General features: G+C 40.8%; 1 protein-coding gene across 1 annotated transcript in view; it reads left to right on the top strand.

The window, feature by feature from the left end:
• ALK (ALK receptor tyrosine kinase) overlaps window positions 1-15345 on the top strand; it is a 635008-nt gene that overhangs the window by 170969 nt on the left and 448694 nt on the right. The window contains exon 3 of the mRNA XM_075064275.1: window positions 3479-3634. Coding sequence (XP_074920376.1) covers window positions 3479-3634 — 156 coding nt within the window. The remainder of the gene's footprint in view (window positions 1-3478; window positions 3635-15345) is intronic.

The following is a 15345-nucleotide window of genomic DNA, read 5'->3' as shown; positions in this document are numbered from 1 at the left end:
AGAGCTGTTTGGCTCTTCTCATGTCTTTTTGTGTGCTGGCACAAAACTGAAGAGACTCTTGCACTTTATAGATTTTTAGTAAATCCTGAAGAATGGAAAACAATGTCAGGAAATTAAGAAAGTTTAGTGGCAGTGTTGTAAAAACTAGGTAGCATGTATGTGCAACAGCATCTCCTGCTGGGTGGAATCAAATCTGCTCTACTATCATAACTAAGGCTAAGATTTTGTCATAGATATTTTTAGTAAAAGTCACGGACAGGTCCTGGGTAAAAAGAAAAATTAACAGAAGCGATGACCTGTCCGTGACTTTTACTAACAATATCCATGACAAAATGGGGATCTGCAGGTCCCCACACTGTCTGAAGTCAGCAGCTGTGCAGGGGCTAGGAGCTGCCCCACCACTGGCAGTTCCAGGGGCTTCCGCCACCCGTGGCGGATGGGAGCTCGGGAGTACCCTGCAGCAGCTTGGCGCTCCAGAGGCTGCCAGAGATGGTGCGGATATCCCGCAGCTCCCTGCCCCCATAGGTGGTGGGCAGGACACCCTGCAGATCCCAACCACCGCAGGCTGAAGTCACGGAGGTCACTGGAAGTCACGGATTCCAAGACTTGCACAACCTCTGTGACTAAATTGTAACCTTAATCATAACCTTTATATTGCTAAAATGTTATCCTCTAATTTGAGAGAGAGAGCCAACACATTTGCAATAGAAAGACTTGAGTTCTATCCTCGCTGCTACTGTGTGTTGTGCATGTCCATCGACTCGTTACATTTATTATCTCTGTAGTGTGACAAAGGAATTGACAAAATACATGATTAGAAAGTAGAATGTAAAAAAACCAAAAAATAAACACTAGACCTTGCTGATTTCATTACCTCATTAAAGAGGTGAATTATCTGAAAGTATAGAGAAAAGGCAATAGTGTAACATCTTTTAATTCTAAAGTTAATATCTGCAGGAGAATTGTCTGAACTGCATAAATATATGCAGTCTGGGAAGAAATGAGGTGCTTAATAGAGAACGTAATTGAAATTTAAAAAAAAATCTTAGTTTGACTAATGTCCATTTAAATGATTTATTTTAGTCTCACAATAGTGGCATGAGAATGGATACTAAAGAAAATCTCCAGAGAATAGCATTTTCCTCCAAAAGGGTCTTAAGAGTAGGCTTTTCAAAAATACCTAAGGGCCAGTTTTTAAAGATATTTAGGCACCTAAACATGCAGATAAGTGCCTAGATGCTTGGAAAATCCCATTAGGTGCCTGTGTCTATCTTTAGGCACATACAAATCTGGCCCTGAGTTATTTAGAAACACAAGTCTCATCCAAAATCTGTGGACTATAAACTGCAGACCAAGGCTGGGGAAGTCAACATACTAGGTAGGGGCTTTCAAAAAATAAAGAAGGAAAAATCATTGAATGTAGTAGCTGGAGATGAATTTAACACATTACTGTATGTTGTCTTGGACAACTTTACTCCCAGGGCCGGATTAACCTTTTGTGGGCCCAGTGCCAAACATATTTGTTGGCCCCCAAGGAGGCAATAGAGCAGGGCATGGGGAGGTCAGTCCCCGGAGCAAGGGGCCAGCCAGAGGCAATGGGACATGGAATGGCAGGGCAGCCCTGCTCCGCCCAATGCGAGAGCACTATTTACAAACCGGCAGTTGCCAGACGCAAAGTGGCCTACCCAGCTCTGTGCTGCCAGAATGCCCCTTCCCCTCGGGGGTGGGCCACACCACAAAGCCCCCCCATCCAACACCCGCCAACTCCCTATGGCCAGAGGCCCCCCGCACATACCCACAAATGCACAACACTCTGCACAACGCCACCCCTGCCCACAGCCCCACCACAATGCCCAACACCCCCCACAGAACCTCCACTCCCTAGTGCCCCAACACAAACAGATCCTCCCTGCCCCTTCACAGCCCAACCCCCCCTCCCACACACACACTCCTCAGAGACCCACTCCCCCAAGCTCTGCCACCAGGCCACACTCACCAGCCTTGTTGGGAAGCGACTGTGTCTGTTGGGCTGAGCTGGTAGTGCAGCCAGGGCTGGTCCCAAGGCTGGGAATCACTCCAGCCCCTCACACCTGGGCCCCACCCCTCTCTCACACACACTCTCACTCTCACTCTCTCTCTCTCTCTCTCTCTCTCTACCTGGCTGAGACTGGCCAGGCTTCTGCACCAGACCCAAGCAGCTCAGCTCTGAGGAGACAGGTGGGGCCCCACAGGTGGTGGGAAGCAGAGTCTGCCCAGAGCCAGAGGTGCACTAGGGTCTGGCCAGGGGGCTGAGAGGAGCAGGGGGTGGGGAAAGGGAGTGGAGAGGAGTTGTCGGCCAGCCGGTAGGCAGGCCAAGAGTAGCAGGTGGTGGGTGGGGGGAGCCAGCGGGGTTTCGGGGTGCTGTGCAAGCAGAGCAGGCCGGAGCCCCTTCTCAGCATGGGCCCAGCTCCAGGAAGCCACTGGAGCCATTTTAAACCCGGCACTGACTCCATAATGTGATGGTGAAAATACTGTATTCTGAGAAGGGAATCTTAATTGCACCAACAGTTTTAAGCTTCTTTAGAAAAGTCTATTCCTGAAAGAGAACTCGGTGCTGGTGAAAGGTATAGGTACCAAGCTTTGGTGGTTGAAGTCCCACTGTCCACAGGACACTCAGCAACAAATCAAGCTTCCACTGCTGCATTAATGTGCCTCACTTTTGTGAGTGAAAGATCACTTCAGTCACCCATGAGCCATTTAATCACAGGTCTCTCTGTTGAGATTGCCATACAATATACCAGTTGTGCTCACAGTTGGTGTGTTGCAGAACCCCTGTCCTCTAGGAGCTGGTCTGAGACCCGCAATTCATAGACCACTGAACAGTCTTCAGATTGTAATGAGTTTCTATGGACTTGAGTGGAATTTGAACTGACATCCTATAATAGAAAAGCTCTATATCCAATTTTCTCTAAGATATCTAATCATCTTTCTCTAATCAGGGGTAGTCAATTATTTTTTGTCAAAGTCCAAATTTGTTGGTCAAGGTATAGTCAAGGTCCAGACTCCAGAGCAAATAATGAAAAATAACTATAATAAGTAAATAATTTTGAGGTCTCTTCAGAAGCGTCGGGTGGTCTGGATTTGGCCTGCAGTCAGTATGTTGACTACCCCACTCTAGATAATTTTTTTCCTGCCTGAAAATCTTTGCTGGCCCTCTTCCCCCCTAAGAGATGTGGTGGCCTCTGGCTCTTCCTCTTGGTTTGCTGCTGCTCCGTTCACCCCACAAGGCACCTTTAGAGTTTGGTTTATTCTGAACTCCTCTCCTGTCTATCATTTGATCTGATCTGAACTTTCCTGTGTCCCTTTTTACTTGGAAAGGGAGTAAAATGCAAGGAGAAACATGAATAAAAATAAGTCCTAACTCATATAAGAAATATGACTGATTAGGAGGGGAGAAGTTGGATTTTATTAATCCTATATGTCTGTTTTCCTCTAACAGTGTTTGACTGCAATTTTGAATTGCCTTGTGAGCTGGAATATTCTCCTCCACTGAAGGACAAAGAAAACCACAACAGGACCTGGCACAGAGTGAGTGCAGAGGAGCTAAACCTTTTGGATGGACCAGAGAGAGATCACTCTGAGGATTCACCAAGAGGTAGGATGAGCAAGTGTATTTAGTCTCCTTAAAATAATGGTGGTGTGCTTGTAGATACCACACCCTATACAATGTTTGGGGCAATTCTGTTCCTTTCTCTGTGACAAGCAACAAGTGAACTTAAGGAAATTGCTCTGTCTATAGGAAGCAAAATAAGACTGGATTGAAATCAGCTTTGGGATTGTAAAAATCTGAACCAGAAATGGACTCTGGACATTGCACTTGGAGTTGAATAATAATATTTTATACATCTATAGCACCTTTCCTCTGAAGTTATTGGTGGGGGTGGGGGAGAAAGGATGAATTCTGCTTCACATCACTCTGCGTATACTGAGGTGCATGGAGTTTGACGTGCTCAAAGTAATTCTGTGAGTCAGTGGAAGAGCAGAGAATAAAATCCATGTGTTCTGCATTATTGTCCATTGCTAAACACTAGAAACAGATGTCTGTCTTGGAAGCCAGTGCAAACAATTTTCTGGTCAGGATTTAAGATTTTTCCATCAAAGCTATTTAGAAAGAAAATAAATACTAAGCATTTGATATTATCATCAATAAAGCGATGTATATTTAAATAAAGAGATCTAGAAGTAGGAAAAGTAAAAAGTGTGTAAGTTTTCTTTTCTCGCTCTTTTGAATCAAAGATGGCTTCTTTGACCTTCTTGGGTATTTTTTAAATCTGCTTTTAATCAAACCTGACGACAGCAGCATATTTTATTCAGATTATAAATGACAAAAGGATCAGCAAGCTGCACTTTGCCGCCTTAATCCTGAAAAAGTAGCAGAAAATCCCACCCCCTTCTACCTGTAGTGGGTACTTGCTTGAAAACTGCCCCTGCTAAAAGTCAGGGTGTCATTTAAGTGGCTGGAACCACAAATGGGAGAGGAAAGTAGGGATACATCCAAACAAACATTGGGGAAAGGTTCCTCTGCAATGTCCCTCTGTATTAGTCTCAGAAAGACATCTTTATTTCTTCTATCTTCACCATGTACTATGCTTTCCCATGTGCTTTCCGAAAAGTATTCTTTATGCATTAGCTTTTAGTGCCTGTTCCTTCAACCTTACTCATGTTGAGTTATCGCATTGATTTAAGAGATTTATCATGGATCGGTGGAAAGACTGGACTGACGAAAGAAATGTCAGGATCAGTACCCCATTGTGCTAGACACTGTACAAAGACACAGGATGATGACGCTTATGTTCATTGCATTTTATCTTAAATTGGATTGTAAGAAACAATAGGAAGGAAGGGGGGAGAAGAAAAAGAAGAATAGTAGTAATGAAAGCAATTTAAGTAGCCTAGCTAAGCGCAATGCACAAAATAAAGTCCCTGCATTAGAGAGAGATGCCCAGAAAGCAGGATGCATTGGGTAAACCAGAAATGGGATGCTTTAGATGAAGATGTTAAATATTTGTCTTCTCCTTTCACATCTTATGGAAATTCTGGCTGAATGGGACTTTAAGAAGGATTAGATTGAGAAGAGTGGTTGCTTGGTGAACTGCTTTGAAAGGAGGTTCCACACCAAAAGGGTGGTGGGGAGGAAGGCATGGAGACAGAAATGGAAGGTGTGGTGAGAATGGAATAGTTGGTGGAGTAGCGAGAGAATGAAGGAATCCAATAGGATAAGAAGTCCAAGATATAGAGAGGGCCTTGAAGCCATGTAAAAAGAGTTTAAACTCAGTGGGTGAAATCCTGGACATTTTAGGGTATGTCTACACTGCAATTACAAATTCATGGCTGGCCAGTGCCGGCTGACTTGGGCTAATGGTCTGCTTAATTGCGGGCTTGGGCTGCAGCCTGGGCTTTAGGACTCTGTGAGATGGGAGGTTTCCAGAACTTGGGCTGCAGCCCGAGCTCCACAGTCTATTCCACAGTTGAGCAGCTCCTTAGCTCAAGCCCCGGAAGCCCAAGCCAGCTGGTGCATGCCAGCCACAGGCGTCTAATTGCAATGTAGACATACCCATAGAAGTCAATGGGAGTTTCACCCTTGGGTGAAATACTGGCCCTTGTGTCGTCAATGTAGTTTTCAAGGGAGTAAATTCTCTATCTATGAATGTGTTCTGGATCCTGCTTCTGTGATCATTAAGCTTTGAATAATTAGTAATTGGTCATTGAAGGATTTGTTTTCATGCTGGTGTAAATGTTTCACTTTTGGACTGAGGTTTAAAGTCCAACCCGTGCTAGAGGGGTAATGAAGTCATTCAGCTGACATGGGGAGGGGACTAGAGTAGGAGCCTGTGCAGTTGATGGAGTCAGACTTGGATTTGTTTGGAGGTTTTAAACAAATAGACAAATTGAGAGTAGTCAATAATTCATTTTGTGGTGACTCAAGCCCTTGCAGAATCTCCTGAAAAGCCTTGCAGTTCCCAAATGACTGTAACTTCTTTTGCATATGAAGATGGATTTGAAAATTCTGCACTCATAGCTTTCTTATTTTACATCACTTTAATTATAGCTGCTTGGCACAGAGACATTTTGTGTGGTCTGTTTCAATCTGAAATAAATAAGCACAGTAATTCCAACCCCCACTGTTTGTTTCCTGCACAGCATACTTCCTATTATGCGAGTCCCATTTCATCTCCATTCATGAACTGTAATGAACAGAAGTAAATAAGCAGATAGCATAACCCGATTTTGAGTCATTTTAACTCATCCTTGTCACTTGACTATCAAGTCATGTCAAGTGAATTTCCTGTTAATCAAGACAAATACCCAAGCCTGCTTCCATTATCCTCCCTTTATGTATAAAGATTAGTAGAAATTCACTGATAATATTTAACACTGAGAAGCAATATTCCCGGCTGTGACTTAGACTCAGTGTATGAATATGGGCAAACTTCTTGCAACCCTAGTATTCCCTTTTGAGAAATGGAGGTAATAGCATTTATATACATTTTTAAAACATGTTGAGATTCACAGAAGAAAGGTGCTAGTAATTTTTAAGTGACATTAATTATTATTAAAACCACCTAAATGATACACTCTTGCTACAGAAAACTAGTGGATATTTGTAAATGAGGCACCTTTCAGTGTATGTATTAGTGAATAACAGTGGTGCATTGCTTTGTATTTACAGTTATACAGCAAGCTTTTCACTAAAAGTCCTCTCCCCCCAGTTAGTGGATCAATCAGCCATGTCCAAGACAACAAAATCACTTGTGAATCTACAAGCTTAGGCCCTGATCCTGCAAAGAGTTATATATATGCTTAATTTCTCCCAAGCAACTAGCTCCATTGAAGCCAATGGGATGTTCACATTCTTAAAGCTTATGTGTAAGTCTTTGCAGGTTCAGAGCCTTATTATATTTAAATTTCAGTAAGAGCCTGATTCAAAGTCCAGTGAAGACAATGATAAAGACTTGCACTAACTTTGCTGGGCTCAGGATCAGGCCCATATGCATGTTAGTGACTAGGTAACCCATTGTGGGCTACCACATATTTTGTAATTCATGAAGAATAAGAAAATAAATGCCATAAAATATTCAAGAATACTGCATCACAGAAAGTATTCATTTATTTTGACAAGTATGATTAATTTTTAATTATTTATGATACTTCATAATATATTCTACCAGCAAATGTACAGCAATATATTTTGTAGTGAAATATTAGTAATAGATCTTGCTGCAGTGCTATCCCTGCTGTTAAATCTTTGCTAAGAAGGCAGATGAGACAACTAGATTTTTGGTTAAAATGACTGGGTTTGCAGATCAGTGAAGTTCTGCTCTATCTGTTTGTTATATCGCAAGTAAGACAGAGAGGTTTCTTTCTCCATCAAATATCAAATTATGGCCGAACCACAACCTCTGTATCTGAATTCTGGATCCAGATCCAAGCTTCCTATGCCTGTGGATGCCATTCAGACACAGCCCTGAAGTGTGTATGTGTGGCAGGGTTAATTGGGGAGGGGGGTTGGAACTGGGTCACCACATCAAGAGCTCCAGGAAACACTGTGCCTCAGGGATGTACAGTGCCTCCCAGAAAGGCACAATCCGTCTGTGTGCCATTGGTACCACCTCATAAGAAGATGCTGCATGTACTCTCCAGATCCAGAAGGGATCAAGGCTCAGCCTTTTTCCAACACCATTTGAGGATAGGAAAGGTGTATATACTGGTGCCCTTGCAGGGAGCAATAACTGTGTGCTTAGAGTTCAAAGACTATAGTTATGTCTGGCCCATAAGTCAGATGTACAAGGAGAAAGCAAAGATTCCTTGCACTCCCAGTACCTCGCCTGTGCCTTCCCTCCTGCTCATCTACTTGTGGAAGAAGGAGCAACAGTTAGATTCAAACAGACAGAATGCAAATTGGATCCAAATTTGTATTTTTTTTAATTTCCAGGTCTTCAGATTCAGATCTATAACAGGTTTAAACCACAAACTCAGAGATCTGTCTTGAATATGAATAGATTTGGGGGAGACAACCCTGTTTAGATGATAGTTTCATATCACGGTTATACTATATTGGAAAACAGAAGAATATTTGAAAAAGTTCCTCCATGGAAATGCAATTATACTTCTATCAGAGGAAGACAAATGAGGGTAATACCCTAACTTATGGCTGATAGCTTGAGGCTAACTTGAATTAGAGGTAAAATAAAAATTAAACACACACACACACACATTTTATTAGTTGAATGATCTTCTTTGTTGTTGTGAAAGTCTAGTAGGTGACAAATCTGAGGAATTGTCACAAACTGAAATGTCATTGGAGGAGGCTTTGGAATTAATTGATAAACTTAACAGTAACAAGTCCCTGGGACCAGATGGCATTCACCTAAGAGTTCTGAAAGAACTCAAATATGAAATTGTGGAACTATTAACTATGGTTTATAACCTGTCCTTTAAATCAGCTTCTGTACCCAATGATTGGAAGATAGCTAATATAACATCACTGTTTAAAAAGGGCTCTGGAGGTGATCTCGGCAATTACAGACCGATAACTCTAACATCAGTATCAGGCAAATTAGTTGAAATAATAGTAAAGAATAAAATTGTCAAACACATAGAAGGCTTTTGCCCAACATTTTATGTTCAACATGGTTTCTGTAAAGGGAAATCATGTCTTACTAATCTATTAGAGTTCTTTGAAGGGGTCAACAAACATGTGGATAAGGGGGATCCAATGGGCATAGTGTACTTAGATTTCCAGAAAGCTTTTGACAAGGTCCCAAAGGCTCTTACGTAAAGTAAGTTGTCATGGGATAAGAGGGAAGATCCTTTCATGGATTGAGAACTGGTTAAACGACAGGGAACAAAGGATAGGAATAAATGGTAAATTTTCAGAAAGGAGAGGGTTAACTAGTGGTGTTCCCCAATGGTCAGTCCTAGAACCAGTCCTATTCAACTTATTCATAAATGATCTGGAGAAAGGGGTAAACAGTGAGGTGGCAAATTCTGCAGAAAATACTCAACCGCTCAAGATAGTTAATACCAAAGCAGACTGAAGAACTTCAAAAAGTTCTCACAAAACTAAGTGATTGGGCAACAAAATGGCAAATGAAATTTAATGTGGATAAATGTAAAGTAATACACATCGGGAAAAATAACGCCAACTGTATGTACAATATAGTTTAGCTACAACTAATCAAGAAAGATCTTGGAGTCATCATGGATAGTTCTCTGAAGACATCCATGCAGCGGCAGTCGAAAAAGCAAACAGGATGTTAGGAATCATTAAAAAAGGGATAGAGAATATCAGGGTTGGAAAGGACCTCAGGATGTCATCTAGACCAACCAGCTGCTCAAAGCAGGACCAATCCCCAGACAGATTTTTGCCCTAAATCCCTATAATGGCCCCCTGAAGGATTGAACTCACACTCCTGGGTTTAGCAGGCCAGTGTTCAAACCACTGAGCTATCCCTCCCTCCAATATATGGAGATATACCTATCTCATAGAGCTGGAAGGGATCCTGAGAGGTCATTGAGTCCAGTCCCCTGCCTTCACTAGCAGGACCAACTATTGATTTTGCCCCAGATGCCTAAGTGGCTCCCTCAAGGATTGAACTCACAATGCTTGGTTGAGCAGGCCACGGAGAATATCTTATTGCCCTTATATAAATCCATGGTATGCCTACATCTTGAATATTGCATACAGATGTGGTGTCCTCATCTCAAAAAAGAGATACTGGCATTAGAAAAGGTTCAGAGAAGGGCAACTAAAATGATTAGGGGTTTGGAACGGGTCCCATATGAGGAGAAATTAGAGGCTAGGACTTTTCAGCTTGGAAAAGAGGAGACTAAGGGGGGATATGATAGAGTATATAAAATCATGAGTGCTGTGGAGAAAGTGAATAAGGAAGAGTTATTTACTTGTTCCCATAAGAACTAGGGGCCACCAAATGAAATTAATGGGCAACAGGTTTAAAACAAATAAAAGGAAGTTCTTCTTCACACATAGCACAGTCAATCTATGGAACTTCTTGCCTGAGGAGGTTGTGAAGACTAGGGATATAACAGGGTTTAAAAGAGAACTGGATAAATTCATGGAGGTTAAGTCCATTAATGGCTATTAGCCAGGATGGGTAAGGAATGTTATCCCTAGCCTCTGTTTGTCAGAAGGAAGAGATGGATGGCAGGAGAGAAATCACTTGATCATTGCCCGTTAGGTTCATTCCCCCTGGGGCACCTGATACTGGCCACTGTCAGCAGACAGGATACTGGGCTGGATGGACCTTTGGTCTGACCCAGTATGGCCATTCTAATGTTCTTATGTAAAAAATGGGGAGCAAAGGACATAGAAGGTGTGGAATGAGACCCAGGCACTGAAAATATTAGCAATCAAAGATAATGAACTACTGGAGTATAAATGGCTACTGGCTTTAATTTATTGTCCCTAGGACAGAGAAAAGTGCGGAAGATGCTATGATGATAAAGTGATAATCTGGAACAAAATATTAGACATTAACCAAATGGGATGGTATGCATCAAAGCATGTGCTAGCAAGAAATTAGCTTTTTCACCCTTTTCAGGGTTTTTAAGTAGTACAACATTTTTCCAGTGTAAATACAATCAGAAATATCAACACATTCATCAAAGGGGAAAAAATACAGGGTGAATACCCAGGAACCAGGTGGACTTGTGCCAGACAGATAAATGAGGAAGAGAGATTCATGGGTGAAGTAACAGTTGACTTTGGTCCATAAGACCTGCTTTGAGATGAGTCTTGAACTGACAGAAATGGACTGAGTTGTCTTTTTTCGTGCTGAAAAAACGTTTTTCATTTCTGATAACCAAAATAAAATTAAATATTTTATTTGTAGATGCAATACAATTGATTTATGTCAAAAATAGAAAAACTTATACAGAATCAAAATTTTGGGATTTTGTTGAAAAGCCATTCTTCGTCAGAGAAAGGTTTTGCTTTAAAAACAAAACAAAAGACCTTTTACTGCTGAGTGCATATTGCACCACCCTTCCTAACTGAAGGGAAAAACAAAGGTCATCTTGTTTGTCGGGACTTAATCCAGATAGTCAACCAGTTTAAAAACAGTTTAGGAACATTTTTGTGAATAAGTGTCACATTTGATCTGTGAGGTCAGTGTTAGTTATTTGCAAACATCAGGATGGCATCAAGTATTCATGAAAATATATGCAAATCCTCCTAATCTTTCACAAATTTGAGCCCAAATGGTGATCCAGTTAGGACTGAATTTTTCACTAAGAAGTATTCACCTGCTTAAAAGATTTAGTCATTCAATCAAGCAGCCAAAATATTATCATATGACTTAACTAGATCAACCACGCACCACAAATAGTGAATGGATGAGGCAAACTGTTTGCAAACAGCCCATAGTTTGAAAATTATTCATCCATACTATTGCAAAGAAAAGATACTCACAGGGTTGATGCACAAGCTCCCTTATAAACAGAAGAGGTTAGATTTTTATAATGCATATTGCTTATAATGAATAGCTCTACATCAGATCAGATTTTGTTTGAAGACTGAACATGACAGAATATACATATCAAATACTATCACACAGCCCCATAGGAACATATTCAATATTAAAATACTAAAATGCATCTGATTTTGAAAACACAGACTCCTGCTGCCAAAACCCCAAAGTGCCATGAAGAAAAGATGCCACTTTTCATAATGGTCAGATCCCAGCTCATGCTCCCTCTTCACAGACAAAACGCACTGGATATTCTTGGCATTCTGCAGCCTACCCTCCTAGTTAGTGATACACTTGTGCTTTGTTATTGCGACATTATTTCACTTTAATGAGCCTGCTCTAAAGAGGCTAAATTATTATCTCATTGTAGGGCTATGTGTTTGTTTCTAATTGTGACTATTATATAATAGTTATATATACTTATACTGAATATGAACCGGTGTGTGGGTTTGTTGGCTTGGAAATCTTATTTGTTTGCTCATTTGTTCCTTAATTCAGTTAAGGTTTACCAGGAATTCATCTGAAATGAAGCATCTTCTACTCCCAAAACTGAAAGAGAAAAATTACAGGATATTTAATTTCTGATGCACAGTAAATTTTATGATTTGCTCATTACCTGTGACTACACAATAATTTACAAAGTAGCTACGGAAATTACTTAGCAGATTTGAATTGATAGAAATAGTACTTGACCACTGCTGGACTTGGCATTGTTGTGGGCAGTCTCAGAAGAGAATGGGTATGAAAAATGAACTCCCTTCTCTCATATCTAGAGGTGGACCCTTATGGCCAAGGTTGAGAGAGACATTAGAGGGGCAACATAGAGCAAGCTTGCCTATTGCAGTCGGTGCTTTCTTTTTTCTAAATAGAGATTATGGGCTCAATCTCACACCACTGAAGCTAATGAGATTTTAGCGATTGGCTTCAGTGGTGTAGGATAGGTGCCCCTCATTCTGCAGAGCTATCAAATCACCCCCTTTTAAACAACACTGCATTTACACACTTGCACACTTTTTCTTTACATAATACACTATTTATAAGCAAAGAGAACACCCACACATTACATAAGGAAGCAGAACACTGAGTAAATGAATTAATGATCATTGAATTATTAGCAATTGCTTTACTACTATTCCAAGTACTTATTTTAGATTGTTTTGCTGGGCTGACACCAGCTACTACATATCATAAGTGTCAACAAAATGTAACATTTAATTAAGTACATAATTAAATATGACAAAGTGGAGCATAGAGCTTGCATCTCCTATGCCTTAACTGTTAAATCATGAGGGGTTTAACACCTAGAACTTCCATGACCATGGAGTATTTTAGCATCGTGTTGCTCCCTTGCTGGTCTTACCATATACACAATATCAAAGGGGATTTTCTCCAGCCCTATTTTTTTGAGTCTGTTTAAAAGCATTAGTAAATTGACAAGGGAGGTTGGATTAGAATCTATTCATTATTGCTTTTAATGTCAAGTGAAAACAGATCCTCTTTTCTATTGTATTATACCGAGTACATTTAAACGTTCATTCAGGCATAGGCATAAGGGTAAGGCAGAGTCCCAGAACTCCAAAAGGTAAGATGCATGTGATAGCAGGCCAGATTCCCACCTAAGGTGGACCTTGACCAGCTAAATTCAGGCAAAGGATGTTAACTTGCATCTACAGTAGGTAAAAGGTTGTGATTAGGTCAGTGTGTGTTAGCTAACGTCAATTTAACCTCTTTCCCTAATCTAAAGAAGCCAACCTGGGTAAAGGAAGATGGTGCATTTGACTTATTCTGAATGTTTCTACATATGGTATCATACCAGATGCTTTCTGTGCAAATTATTGCTCTTTCCATTAATGCATCCATAAAGCAAAAGCCAATATAGATGCTTGATAATATATCTTTCCAATTAGAGTTTACATACTTCAGTGCCTCTGGGAAGCAGTGCACCATCAAAAATATTACCCAAGACATCATGTATATGCCTTTTGAGGTTAAATCTTCCTTGGGGAAATTGTTAATGTGGTTTTAGCTGATATCACCAGTTTCATATATTTTAAGTAACAGGCAGGGGGTGGGGAACCACCAAAGTAGTTATTTGGTGCTAGGTTTTTTCCCTTAAAATATATATTCATTTTACACTGTAAACCAATTATGTTTATTTTAATCCAGTTAAAGTGACTAATGAAGGCTGCAATGTAAAGGCAAGATGCTGAGGTTAGTGTAATTGAGACATCTGTATTCTGTCTTTAGATGTCTTTTTATATTTTTCTTAATACCATGAGATACATCCACTGTGTCACTAAGCCATTTCCATAGGTACAAGAATAATTACATTGTAAGTTATGATTTATGAGCTATTCCTAAAGTTCGGTCTCATTTTGTTGTATAAAATGCTAGTTGAATGGAGACTATATAGGCATCGGGCCAACTCCTATTTACTTTATTCATGTGAGTAATCCCGTCCTTTAAATTGATTTGTAATTAATGGACCAAATTCATCCAGAATGCTAACTCCACTGAAATCAATCAATGAAACTGGCTTCGCATGAGCAGGATTTGGCCCATCAGATGAGGCTGTTTTTCTTATTTATTTTGAGAGTAACTGTGATAGAATAAGATCCACTGACCAACTTTTTCCCCAACAGCAGCCATCTTTACATGTATCAGTGCTTCAGCTACTTTCCAAGGGTTCCAGTCTCCTTTTGGTACATCCAAAGTGGATTAAGGGTAGTGCCTTGGGGGTCTTGGATCCAGGCTGGCGATCTAAGAAGGGGATCTTGTCCTTCCATGTAGTGACACAAATGTTGCAATGTCCTGTTACTGATCATGGATATTTAAAGGTTTACTCCATCCCTAAGCTGGGCCATGTTGCCCTTTATTTAGCATATTGTGTTAGGCACCCAGCTCTCCATAAGGAACTCAAAACCCCTTTGGCCTCTAAGTTTAGCCCTATTCCCTACCCAACAGCTGCCCTGTCTAGAGATGCTCCCTTCTTTGGTCTCTCTCTCACCTTCCTTATTGGACAGAGCCAATTAGAGGTGGGCCAGGAACCATCAAGAAAAACTATTGTAAACTACTACAGAACAAGACATCAACTCATCTTTCTTTATAGCATGGGGAATTGAGCAGTTCTAGATCTCTTCCCATCACTGTGTATTTGTAGGTCTTCTGTGGGGTCTCTGACAGGCCATGAAACTTTGTTCTGGAATGCCAACCACTGCCTAGAAAAGAAGTCATTATTTGATCAATATCCAATCCAGCCCACACATGCTCAAAAAAACAAAATACCGGGACCTTATTCTTATGCTGATCAGTGCAAAGTCTGCAGCCATTAAGATCTTTACCATTATCTTATTGCAAATGAGTGTCTCAGCCTGGTTTTCCTCATGGAAACGTAGGTCAATTGACATCATACAGCTGGTGTTGACTCATCTTGTCCTCAAGGCTCCTCTCTGAACCACAGACACAAAGAATAAATCTTGAGGCTAAGTCACCATTCTGTCCCCTTTCTGGTTGAAATAAAGGAAAGATTCAAAACAAAATCCTTTGATATATTAATCCAGAAACTGCCCTTTTTCTGATTTACAAACATTCAGGCATCAAAGGAAGGATGAGCGAGCCAAGAACCCATGAACTCAAACTATACCCAAAATGACCTTTGTCGTAGCTTCCTACTCAGATTTGAACCTTAGCGTTCATAAACTGAGAAGCTAGCATGAAACCTCTAAGCTTAATTACCAGCTTAGATCTGATATCGCTGCCACCAGACAGGAATCAGTGCCTGTCTCATTCTGGTCTCCCCAAAACCTTCCCTGGGGAA

This window comes from Chelonoidis abingdonii, chromosome 3, assembly GCF_003597395.2.
Source record: "Chelonoidis abingdonii isolate Lonesome George chromosome 3, CheloAbing_2.0, whole genome shotgun sequence".
In the NCBI taxonomy this organism is placed as follows: domain Eukaryota; kingdom Metazoa; phylum Chordata; order Testudines; family Testudinidae; genus Chelonoidis; species Chelonoidis abingdonii.
Note: the sequence above shows the minus strand (reverse complement) of the source record. Positions and strands in the feature narration are given on the sequence as shown.